This window comes from Rhinatrema bivittatum, chromosome 6, assembly GCF_901001135.1.
Source record: "Rhinatrema bivittatum chromosome 6, aRhiBiv1.1, whole genome shotgun sequence".
Classification (NCBI taxonomy): Eukaryota; Metazoa; Chordata; class Amphibia; order Gymnophiona; family Rhinatrematidae; genus Rhinatrema; species Rhinatrema bivittatum.
Window position 1 is genome coordinate 222,941,894 of NC_042620.1, and position 13,313 is coordinate 222,955,206.

Below are 13,313 nucleotides of genomic sequence, written 5' to 3' on the forward strand. Positions count from 1 at the left end.
GGAAGGAGGAGAACCAGTGTGACAGTGCTATATGAAGGAACAAATTATATAGCAATGATAGGAAGGATCAAGTTGGTGGGGGTATGGCACTTTATGTCGGGAAGGATATAGAGTCCAAAGGATAAAGATCATGCAAGAGACTAAATGCTCAGTAGAATCTATATGGGTAGAAATCCCATGTGTGTTGGGTAAGATAGGAGCATACTGCCGTCCATCTGGCCAAAATGGTCAAACAGATGATGAAATGCTAAGAGAAATTAGAGAAGCAAACCAATTTGGCAGTGCAATAATAATGGGAGATTTCAGTTACCTGAATGTCCTTTTTATTAACTTTTTTTGTTATTTTTGCTTATTTTTCTTAAATGTGGAACAGTACTTCCCTTTTGCTGGCGCTACTGCGCTGCCGTACAAGTCCAATCCTTCTTGTTGGTGCTGCCGCACAAGTCCAATCCGATGTACGTTTCGCAGGGCTGCTGCTTCTGGGACTATGATGGACAGTATACTTCAGGCAATGAATGATTGAAGTTGAAATATCCACCAGGTGGATATTTCAACTTCAATCAATGGCCCCATACGGGCTCAATAAGGAGATTGAGTGGATTCACTTCATGTGAATGTCATCCCATCAAGCCACATTAAGATACAGGTGAAGTATGTGAATTTACATATAAACAGCTCTGGTCTCGCGGTCTCTCTGTTCAAACGCCGACAAGAGAAAATGGCGGTAAAATTTGGTGAGTTGTGATCTTTCATATACTTAAGAAACCCTAGGGATGTGCAATACCATTTTTGAGTTTTGTGTGGTAAAATTCGTTGAATTCAATCTTTTAGAAAGAAAGTAACATGGACCGACATCTGATTTATGTGGATTTAAGAAAATATACTTCTTTGGATAAACATTGCCCGAAGTACACCGTCCATCATAGTCCCTGAAGCAGCAGCCCTGCGAAACGTACGTCGGACTGGACTTGTGCGGCAGTGCGGTAGCGCCAACAAGAAGGATTGGATTTGTGTGGCAGCGCGGTAGCGCCAGCAAAAGGGAAGTACTGTTCCACATTTAAGAAAAATAAGCAAAAATAACAAAAAAAAAGTTAAAAAGAACATTCAGGTTTATGGACCAATGATTAAAAGTGACCCATAGCGGTTGAAAATACAAGCTTACACGCTTACAAACTGCGGGTGTTATGATGGTCCTTCATAAAAAATAACAAAATATAAAAAATACACAAAAAATGCTGACACACTGAAAGTTAAAAATCCTTTTAATACAACATGTTTGTTTGAAGTACTTTGCATCTTTCGTTGTATTCTGGACAAATTACACGAATACTTTTGTAGATTTCAATTACCCCAATATTGACTAGGTAAATGTAACATCAGGACATGCTAGAGACATAAAGTTCCTGGATGTAATAAACAACTACTTCATGGAGCAATTTGTTTAGGAACCAACAAGAGTGGGAGCTATGTTAGATTTGATTCTTAGTGGAATGCAGGATTTGGTGAGATAGGTAATGGTGGTGGGGCCACTTGGCAATAGTGATCATCATAACATGATCAAATTTGAAGTAATGACTGGGAGGGGGACAATATGTAAATCTATAGATCTTACACTACATTTTTAAAAGGGAAACTTTGATAAAATGAAGAAAATAGAAAAAACTGAAAAGTGCAGCTGCAAAGGCTGAAAGTGTACAACAGGCATGGACATTGTTTAAAAATATAATCTTAGAAGCACAGTCCAGATTTATTCCATGCATTAAGAAAGGTGGAAGGAAGGCAAAATTATTACCGGCATGGTTAAAAGGTGAGATACAAGAGGTATGCATCCCAGGGTTCTTAAGGAACTCAAAAATGAAATTTCAGATCTATTAGTTAAAATTTGTAATCTATCATTAAAATCATCTATTGTACCTTGAGGGTGGCCGGTGTAACTCCAATATTTAAAAAGGGTTCCGGGGGCGATCCAGGAAACTATAGACCAGTGAGCATGACTTCAGTGCTGGGAAAAATAGAGAAAAGACTAAAGAGGATAGGTCTTTTCAACTTGGAGAAGAGACGGCCGAGGGGGGATATGATAGAGGTGTTTAAAATCATGAGAGGTCTAGAATGGGTAAATGTGAATCGGTTATTTACTCTTTTGGATAACAGAAGGACTGGGGGCACTCCATGAAGTTAGCATGTGGCATATTTAAAATTAATTGGAGAAAGTTCTTTTTCACTCAACGCACAATTAAACTCTGGAATTTGTTGTCAGGGGATGTGATTAGTGCAGTTAGTTGTAGCTGTGTTTAAAAAAGGTTTGGACAAGTTCTTGGAGGAGAAGTCCATTACCTGCTATTAATTAAGTTGACTTAGAAAATAGCCACTGCTATTACTAGCAACGGTAACATGGAATAGACTTAGATTTTGGGTACTTGCCAAGGTCTTGGGGCCTGGATTGGCCACTGTTGGAGAGAGGATGCTGGGCTTGATGGACCCTTGGTCTGACCCAGTATGGCATGTTCTTATGTTCTTAAGATCAAAATCACAGAGCATATAGAAAGACATGATTTAATGGAACACAGCCAGCATGGATTTACCCAAGGGAAGCCTTGCCTCACAAATCTGCTTCATTTTTTTGAAGGGGTTAATAAACCTGTGGATAAAGTTGAACCGGTAGATGTAGTGTATTTGGATTTTCAGAAGGCATTTGACAAAATCCCTCATGAGAAGCTTCTAAGAAAACTAAAGTCATGGGTTGGGAGGCAATGTCCTTTCATGGATTACAAACTGGTTAAAAGGCAGGAAACAGAATAGGATTAATTGGTCAATTTTCTCAGTGGAAAAGGGTAAATAGTGGAGTGTCTCATGGATCTGTACCTGGACCGGTGCTTTTCAATATATTTATAAATGATCTGGAAAGGAATACGTTGAGAGAGGTAATCAAATCTGCAGATGTTACAAAATTATTCAGAGTAGTTAAATCACAAGTGGATTGTGATAAATTGCAGGACCTTGTGAAACTGGAAAATTGGGCATCCAAATAGCAGATGAAATTTAATGTGAACAAGTGCAAGGTTTGCATATAGTGAAAAATAACCCATGCAGTAGTTACACAATGTTAGGTTCCATGTTAGGAGTTACCACCCAGTAAAAATATCTAGGCGTCATAGTGGACAATACATTGACATTCTTGGCTCAGTGTGCCTTGCAAGTCAAAAAAGCAAACAGAATGTTAGGAATTATTAGGAAGGGAATGGCGAATAAAATGGAAAATGTTGTTATACCTCTGTATTGCTTCGTGGTGTGACCACACCTTGAGCACTGTGTACAATCCTGGTCAAGCGGAATATAAATAAAAATAAATTTAAAAAAAAGATATAATTGCACTGGAAAAGGATAAAGAGAAGGGCGACCAAAATGATAAAGGGGATGAAAAGCTCCCCTATGAGGAAAGACTAAAGAGGTTAGGGCTGTTCAGCTTGGAGAAGAGATGGCTGAGGGGGGATATGATAGAGGTCTTTAAAATCATGAGAGGTCTAGAATGGGTAGATGTAAATCAGTTATTTACTCTTTCGGATAATAGAAGGACCAGGGGGCACTCCATGAAGTTAGCAAGTAGCATATGTAAAAACTAATCGAAGAAAATTATTTTCCATTGAATGCACAATTAAGCTCTGGAATTTGTTGCCAGAGGATGTGGCTAGTGCAATTACTGTAGCTGGGTTTAAAAAAGGTTCAGATAATTTTTGGGTGGAAAAGTCCATTAACTGCTAATAATTAAGTTGACTTGGGGAATAGCCACTGCTATTTCTGGCATCAGTAGCATGGGATCTATTTAGTGTTTGGGTACTTGTAGCCTGGATTGGCTACTGTTAGAATCAGGATGCTGGGCTTGATGGACCCATGGTCTGACCCAGTATGGCTTCTTATGTTCTTATGATGTTAAGGGCCTTTCTACAATACTGTTGTCTCCTCTAATTAGACACTCTCATATCACCCCTTCTCCATGCCAAACCTATTTGTTTTTTGCTGCGCATCCTGGTCTGTCTGTCTGTCTTGAATAGACAGTAAAATCCAAGGCTTTTGTTCAGGGGTGCATGCTGGTTCTGAGTACTAGCATCTTTTCTTGCGTTTGCTTGAATTTCCCTTTGGTATCCCCCTCCACTAGAAAAAATCCATTGCATTTAGTCACTTCTGCTCCTTCTTTCTGTCTACTCTCTTCTGCATGGAGAAAGAACTTAGAGAAGAGAGACCGCTGCCTAAGCAAGGAAGTGTTGGAGAGAAGAAGACAGATGCTGGGACCCTGGGGAAAAAGAGATGGGATTTAGCCTGTTTACTGGGAGGAGGGAGGTGAGAGACAGAGAGTGACCCAGGATTGGGGGGAAGAGGGAGAGGGCAAAGTAGTATGAGGGAGGGTCAGAAGTGTTATATTCAGGACTTCGAGCCCCTTACCATCATTCTTTTGTGTTTGGTGGAGGGGGTTGGAGAGGGAAGGTCTTATGTTGGGACCCCCATCACTGTCTATTTGTGTCAGGTGGATGTCTTATGTTGGAGCTGCTGAGTCTCTCCTGTGAGAGTTGGGTATTATGTTTGGGTCCAAAAATTCCAAACAACAAAGTAGGAAAAAAAGGCTTTTCTTTTTGGTTTAGTGATTTGAATGTCATTTTTGGGAATATGAATGAGAATGTGCAACGTCTGACATCTTTGTATTTTGCATGGTAAAGAATGAAAAGCATTTCTGTTTCTATTTCTTCAGTGTTTTCTTGCATGCAGAGTTTGCCTTCTTGGAGTTTCTAGCTCAGTTTTTTCATATTTCTATTTAAGTTGTGGTCAGTTATTCTGTATTTGGTGAAGGTTTATCTGTTTTTTTCTATGTGATCAGGGTGAGATATTCTGCTAATGTGTTGCTTCCGTGTAGTGATCTATAGTAGTCTATTTTGTTTTCCCAATAGGTAGTGTATTGGTGTTCTAGGGTAGTCTATAATATTTGCAATGCATTTATTTCATAGGCTATGTGGACAATTGCAGGGATTGGGTCCCAGGATGGTTGCTTCTTCCCATCTCACATCCAAGGAGGGCCCTACATGTGAGTATCAGCACCTTTTTTTTGCAGAAAAAAGCACTGGTGAGATCCAAGGAGTAGGGATTGTCCATTATGTGTCTTTGTACAGTGCTGCAATCATTTGATATGTGCTATACAAATGCATAATATTGACTATCCAGTAGATCCAGAGATAAAATTGAAAGCATTCTGAAAATGTGGATTTATAGATTACTAAGGAGGTCATTTATCAAAGTGCTATGTGGTGTTTTTGCATGTGTTAAGTACCTTTAATGAATAGTGCGATGCAAATCAGAAAAAAGAGAGGAGTTTGGGGCTGGCTTTAACTACACCTTTTTCATTTGTGTTAAGCTGTGCAATATGGCTTTATATATAGTATTTTAAGCTGCTGGAAAGACAGCCTAGCTATGAGGTCCTTGAGAGAGAGAGTTCTGGGTAACATCAAGCTAGGTTGAGAGAACATTGCACAAATCTCACTTTTGGGTGAGTTTCCCCACTCCGAAGGTCATCAAATCTTTACATGAGAGCACTTTTCTGCTCATATGTCTCACTCTGAAAGTCAAAGTGGCCCCTAACCCCTACATTCCTATCTAAACCTCACTATGAGTAACTAGGTGGTCCTCATAGAGAGGTATAAATACCTACCTAGTATGAGGACATTATGGCTAGTCTCTTTCTCTATTTCTCTCCCTCCCTCCCTCCAGTGGGTGTAGGCAGGAATTACAACAATTTTGGCACTAACCACAAACTGCAAAAAAGTTATCACAATTTGCAGTAATACCTATGCAAAGTACTAGGATAGCACACTTTGCAATAAACAGCCTATTACCATAAAACACACCCCTTTTCCTATCGCATGCAATATTTAGTGCATTTTGATAAATCCAGGCCTAATATTGGTAAAAATGGTATAGATAGGTAAAGAAAAATAAATAAATACTTGTGCCTGTGGGGCTTGAATGGCCTGTGTGGGTTGTGATCCACAATTTTTTTTTTTAGGGTGTGAACTGACCTTGATGTCTTGGGGACCCGAGAAGGGAAAAGAAAAATGCTTCAGCAGTTGAAACGCCGCGTTTTAGAGATGGAGCGGCAGGTTGAGGGGGTCGCAAGGAAAAAGGGCTAAGGGAGCAGTGGTGGCGGCATGAGCGCCACATTGATTTTGTTTTTGTGAGCGGCGTGTGCCATGAGTGAGGAAGATTTTGGCGGCTCGAGCCATGTTTAAATGTAGAGGCAATATGAGTACCGCTAGTGAGATGGCTGCCGCATATACAACTGAAAATGGAGAGGCTAGCGACTAGAGAAGATGGCTATTTTTAGTGTCGAGGCTGCTCCGAGGGTCCCGATGCGTCCTGATGTTCACATGCTGACACGCACTGAAGTGCAGGCATTTGTGGGAGGTGCTGCAGGAGAGTGGGAACTCCTGCCAGTATGGAGGAAACAAAAGTTAAAAAAAAACCCACGTGTGTGGGGAATGTCCGACATGGCGAGTGCTGGTGCTGCTGCTGCTTTGGGTCTCTTTTCTCCCATGTGCGAGTCCTGAGGAGGCAGGATTTGAATTTAAATTAAAAAAAAATGTCAGCTCAGAGCTGCTATTGTAGAAGTTGCAGAAGTTGTATAGATTAATTACAAAAAATACACTCGGTGCAAAGCTCCCAGTGCATGGGTAAAGACCCTAAGTGATGTCATCAATGACATCAGGGACTGTCTAATAAAGTGCCTGTAAGCTCTTTTTAGGTAAAAATAAAGGGGCAGATTTTATAAAAGTACGCTGGATTTCAATAGATATGCGTGTAGCCATGCGTATCTGTTAAAATCTGGGGTCAGTGCGCGCAAGGCTGCCCAAAATCGGCAGCCTGCACACGCCCAGCCGCGCAGCCTGCCTCCGTTCCTTCCGAGGCCGCTCCAAAATCGGAGCGGCCTTGGAGGGAACTTTCCTTCCAACCCCCTGCACTTTCCCCTTCCTAACCCACCCCCCCTACCTTTGTTGCACAAGTTACGCCTGCCTTAAGTTGCGCGCACCGGGCAGGCCGCCAGCGCGCCATGGTCCTATCTGGGGGCTGGTCCGGAGGCTGCGGCCATGCCCCAATGACGCGCTGGCTGCAACACGCCCCCCCCCCCCCCCCAGGAAAGCCCCGGGAGTTGCGCGCATCCCTGGGCTTTGTGCGCGCCGGCATCCTATGCAAGATAGGCTCGGCATGCGCAGGGGGGTGGTTTGGGGTAGGTTTTCAGGGGTTACGCTCGTAACCTATGTTCATAACCCTTTGAAAATCTACCCCAAATTGTTTTAAGACCTTTTAAGGTTCAAAAATCTAGCGTTTTTAATGTGCAATATTTAAGGAGGCACCCATAATTTTTTAAAGGGCTACTCATTTATTTTAATACCTGTTAGGGGAGGGGGTCAGAGAACCTATAAAACTTTGTAAATTCAGAGTTTTGTTAGTGGTGGTCATGAGAAGAATTAGAGTGTGATTCATGTAAAAATGAGACTTTGAAAAACTTTATTTAAAAAGTTATATTTATAAGTAGTTCTGGAGTCTAGATATAAAATACAGGTTCATAGGAAAAGTTTGTTCTGTATTGATAACCATCTAAGAAGTATTAAAGAAACATTTGGCTGCTTCTAAAATTCTTCTGAAATGTTTTTAAATTCAGACATTGAACTGAAGGGGTTTTCATGGCATTTCAATTAAATGAGTGCTGTAGTAATGATGTGAATGATGAGAGAATGGATTTGAAGTGTTTGTTTTGTATTATGGGAAAAGTAACATTTTATTTGGAAACTGTAGATTTTAATTTTATTTAAAAATTCAGTCTCTGCCACTTTGGAAAGAATGTAGAATCTGTTGCCAGAGGACATAGTCAAGGCAAGTAGCATAGCAGAGTTTAAAAGAGCTGTGGACAAGTTTCTGAAGGAAAAGTGGTAAATTATTAGCCAGAAAGATTAGGCAAAGCCTTCCTGGGAGGAAGTAACAAGCAATAGATCTATTTTTAGGGGTCTGCTGAATTCTTGTGACATGGATTGGCTGCTGTTGGGGACAAGATGTGCAGAGGGACGCCATATGTGCATTCGGGATTTGTATTCGTCGGGGGCAGATACGTTGCATTTGGCAAGGGGGCCCCCCGATATGTTTATACATTAATTCCTATTCGTTTCCCCACTAAATTAAATTAACTACAACCTCCACCCTCCTGACCCCCCCAAGACTTACCAAAACTCCATGGTGGTCCAGCGGGGGGTCCTGGAGCCATCCCCTGCACTCGCACCCTCAGCTGCCAGTTTCAAAATGGCGCTGATAGCCTTTGACCTACTATGTCACAGGGGCTACCGGTGCCATTGGTCAGCCCCTGTCACATGGCCATCGGTGCCATCTTCTGCTCCTACCATGTGACAGGGGCTGAACAATGGCACCGGTAGCCCCTGTGACATAAGAACATGCCATACTGGGTCAGACCAAGGGTCCATCAAGCCCAGCATCCTGTTTCCAACAGTGGCCAATCCAGGCCATAAGAACCTGGCAAGTGTCCAAAAACTAAATCATCTTAATAGCAGGTAATGGACTCTCCAAGAACTTATCCAATCCTTTTTTAAACACTATACTAACTGCACTAACCACATCTTCTGGCAACAAATTCCAGAGTTTAATTGTGCGTTGACTGAAAAACAACTTTCTCCGATTAGTTTTAAATGTGCAACATGCTAACTTCATGGAGTGCTCCCTAGTCTTTCTATTATCCGAAAGAGTAAAAAAACGATTCACATCTACCCGTTCTAGAACTCTCATGATTTTAAACACCTCAGCCGTCTCTTCTCCAAGCTGAAAAGTCCTAACCTCTTTAGTCTTTCCTCTTACGAGATAAGTTCCATTCCCTTTATCATTTTGGTAGCCCTTCTGTGTACCTTCTCAATCACAAGTATATCTTTTTTGAGATGAGGCGACAAGAATTGTACACAGTATTCAAGGTTCGGTCTCACCATGGAGCGATACAGAGACATTATGACATTTTCGGTTTTATTCACCATTCCCTTTCTAATTCCCAACATTCTGTTTGCTTTTTGACTGCCGCAGCACAATGAACTGACTATTTCAATGTGTTATCCACTATGACACCTAGATCTCTTTCTTGGGTGGTAGCACCTAATATGGAACCTAACATTGTATAACTATAGCATGGGTTATTTTTCACTATATGCATCACCTTGCACTTGTCCACATTAAATTTCATCTGCCATTTTGATGCCCAATTTTCCAGCCTCACAAGGTCTTCCTGCAATTTATCACAATCTGCTTGTGATTTAACTACTCTGAACAATTTTGTATCATCTGCAAATTTGATTACCTCACTTGTATTTCTTTCCAGATCATTTATAAATATATTGAAAAGTAAGGGTCCCAGTACAGATCCCTGAGGGACTCCACTGCCCACTCCTTTCCACTGAGAAAATTGTCCATTTAATCCTACTCTCTATTTCCTTTCTTTTAGCTAGTTTGTAATCCATAAAACGACATCACTACCTATCCCATGACTTTTTATTTTTCCTAGAAGCCTCTCATGAGGAACTTTGTCAAATGCCTTCTGAAAATCAAAGTACACTACATCTACTGGTTCACCTTTATCCACATGTTTATTAACGCCTTCAAAAAAGTGAAGCGGATTTGTGAGGCAAGACTTGCCTTGGGTAAAGCCATGCTGACTTTGTTCCATTAAACCATGTCTTTCTATATGTTCTGTGATTTTGATGTTTAGAACACTTTCCACTATGTTTCCTGGCACTGAAGTCAGGCTAACTGGTCTGTAGTTTCCTGGATTGTCCCTGGAGCCCTTTTTAAATATTGGGGTTACATTAGCTATCCTCCAGTCTTCAGGTACAATGATGATTTTAATGATAGGTTACAAATTTTTACTAATAGGTCTGACATTTCATTTTTTAGTTCCTTCAGAACTCTGGGGTGTATACCATCCGGTCCAGGTGATTTACTACTCTTCAGTTTGTCAATCCGGTCTACCACATCTTCTAGGTTCACCGTGATTTGGTTCAGTCCATCTGAATCATTATGCATGAAAACCTTCTCCAGTACGGGTACCTCCCCAACATCCTCTTCAGTAAACACCGAAGAAAATAAATCATTTAATCTTTCCGCAATGGCTTTATCTTCTCTAAGTGCCCCTTTAACACCTCGATCATCTAACAGTCCAACTGACTCCCTCACAGGCTTTTTGTTATGGATATATTTTAAAAGGTTTTTATTGTGAGTTTTTTCCTCTATGGCCAACTTCTTTTCAAATTCTCTCTTAGCCTGTCTTATCAATGTCTTACATTTAACTTGCCAACGTTTATGCATTATCCTATTTTCTTCTGTTGGATCCTTCTTCCAATTTTTGAATGAAGATCTTTTGGCTAAAATAGCTTCTTTCACCTCCCCTTTTAACCATGCCGGTAATCATTTTGCCTTCTTTCCATCTTTCTTAATGTGTGGAATATATCTGGATTGTGCTTCTAGGATGGTATTTTTTAACAACCAACACACCTCTTGCACACTTTTTACGTTTGTAGCTGCTCCTTTCAGTTTTTTTCTAACTATCTTCTCATTTTATCAAAGTTTCCCTTTTGAAAGTTTAGCATAAGAGCCATGGATTTGCTTACTGTCCCCCTTCCAGTCATTAAATCAAATTTGATCATATTATGATCACTATTGCCAAGTGGACCCAGCACCATTACCTCTCTCACCAAATCCTGTTCTCCACTGAGAATTAGATCTAAAATTGCTCCCTCTCTCATGGGTTCCTGAACCAATTACGCCATAAAGCTATCATTTATTCCATCCAGGAACTTTATCTCTCTAGCATGTCCCAATGAAACATTTACCCAGTCAATATTGGGGTAATTGAAGTCTCCCATTATTACCGTACTACCAATTTGGTTAGCTTCCCTAATTTCTCTTAGCATTTCACTGTCAGTCTCACCATCTTGACCAGGTGGACAGTAGTATACTCCTATCACTATAGTCTTCCACGACACACAAGGGATTTCTACCCATAAAGATTCAATTGTGCATTTAGTCTCATGCAAGATGTTTATCCTGTTGGACTCTATGCCACCCCGGATATAAAGCACCACACCGCCTCCTGTGTGCTCTTCTCTGTCATTGCGATATAATTTGTACCCCGGTATAGCACTGTCCCATTCGTTGTCCTCCTTCCACCACGTCTCTGCGATGCCAATTAAGTCTGTCTTCATTCATTACTACACATTCTAATTCTCCCATCTTACTTCTTAGACTTCTGGAATTAGCATACAAACATTTAAAAGTTTGTTTTTTGTTTGTATTTTCATTCTGCTTTTTAATTGATAGGGATAAGTTAGAATTTTTTTAGCTCAGGAGAGTTTTTAGTTACAGGCACTTGGACTACTTTTCTTATTATTGGAACCTCACTGTCGGGATGCCCTAATTCTAATGCATCATTAGTATCCTTTGAAGATACCTCTATCCAAACCATGCACTGCTGAGCCCACATGTACCATGACAGCTGGCTCCTCCCCAGCACTGTCTAAAATCCTGTTTAGGTGACACGTGAGGTCCTCCACCTTCGCACCAGGTAGGCATGTTACCAGGCGATCCTCATGCCCACCAGCCACCAACCACCCAGCTGTCTACATTCCTAATAATAGAATCACCAACTATGATGGCCGACCTAACCCTTCCCTCCTTGCTACAGGATCCTTTCCTGTTATACCAGGTTGATGCTCTCCAATCATGAGACCTTCTTCCTCCAAGGCAGCACCAGGGCTGCCAGTCTGAAGTTGGGACTTGGCTATTATGTCCCTGAAGGTCTCATCTATATACCTCTCTGTCTGCCTCAGCTCCTCCAGGTCTGCCACTCTAGTCTCCAGAGATCGGACTCATTCTCTGAGAGCCAGGAGTTCTTTGCATCGCATGCACATGTACAACTTCTCACCAGTGGGTAAAAAATCATACATGTGACACTCTATGCAAAGGACTGGGAAACCCTTCTCTTGCTGCTGGGCTGATGCCTTCATCTCAATTTTGATCAGTTCCTAGTTAAGTTTTAGGTTGCTATGGGAGTAGGAATTTGTCTAATGTCCTTTAAATGTATTGGTGAATTCACTATATGTTTGGTAGTGGCCTACAGGGGTCTGATCAAACTCTCAATAAATTATTTGGTCTTTTTTGTTTGTTTTGTGAAAGTGGCTCCTGCCTATAAATTAAAGGATGAGCTAGGGGTGGGTTGGGAAATACAAACAGTCTATCTTCAGTTAGTCAGTCAGAGTGACACTGCTCTCTTGATTAACAAATGTTGGTACCTATTCAAACCAAATCACACTACCTCAACACCTTTCCAAAGTGAGTAACTGAAATTTTCAACCTTTTTACTTAGATATACACTGCTCCTAGCTTATTTCTAGCTTCTGGCTATTTTTTTTTTTTTTTGGGGGGGGGTTGTGTTTTTTTTTTTTTTAAATACAAACACTCAGTTCTGCTTACTAGCTGCCTTACAGACTTTTAAAAATAAACACACTACCTACTGCTTACTAGCTGCCTTATTGACTGACTATTTAAAAATACAAACAGTCTAACTTGTTTATTCACTGCCTTACTGACTAAAAGCACAAACACACTAAATAATATTCCAAAATAGTTAACTTTGCCCCAATACTTTTAAAAAAGACAATGTCCCAAGCAAAAACTTACTGATTCCTTTCAGCCACTAGCAAGGTGATCCTCTCCTCTCAGTGCTCCCACTGGGAGGGCAAAGGCTATCGGCGCCATTTTCATTACTGGCAGCCGACTGCCTGAGTACAGGAGATCGCTCCCTGACTCCCGCTGGACCACCAGGGACTTTTGACAAGTCTTGGGGGACCCTCCTGACCCCCACAAGACTTGCCAAAAGTCCAGTGGGGGTCCGGGAGCGACCTCCTGCACTCCGGCCGTTGGCTGCCAGTATTCAAAATGGTGCCGATAGCCTTTGCCCTTACTATGTCACAGGGGCTACCGGTGCCATTGGTCAGCCCCTGTCACATGGTATGAACACAAGATGGTGCCGATGGCCATGTGACAGGGGCTGACCAATGGTGCCGGTAGCTCCTGTGACATAGTAGGTCAAAGGCTATCAGCGCAATTTTGAAACCGGCAGCCAAGGGTGTGAGTGCAGGGGATGGCTCCCGGACCCCCCGCTGGACAACCAGGGAGTTTTGGTAAGTCTTGGAGGGGTCAGGAGGGTGGGGGGTTTGTTTAAATTGGCTCCT

At 41.6% G+C, this 13,313-nt stretch overlaps 1 protein-coding gene across 5 annotated transcripts in view; it reads left to right on the forward strand.

The window, feature by feature from the left end:
• KLHL4 (kelch like family member 4) overlaps window positions 1-13,313 on the forward strand; it is a 569,208-nt gene that overhangs the window by 38,999 nt on the left and 516,896 nt on the right. For 4 of the 5 annotated variants that reach the window (XM_029606594.1, XM_029606595.1, XM_029606596.1 and 1 more), the window contains one exon: window positions 4,995-5,071. The exons of the other annotated variant lie outside the window; for it this stretch is intronic. In XM_029606594.1, coding sequence (XP_029462454.1) covers window positions 4,995-5,071 — 77 coding nt within the window. The remainder of the gene's footprint in view (window positions 1-4,994; window positions 5,072-13,313) is intronic. 5 annotated transcript variants of the gene reach the window in all.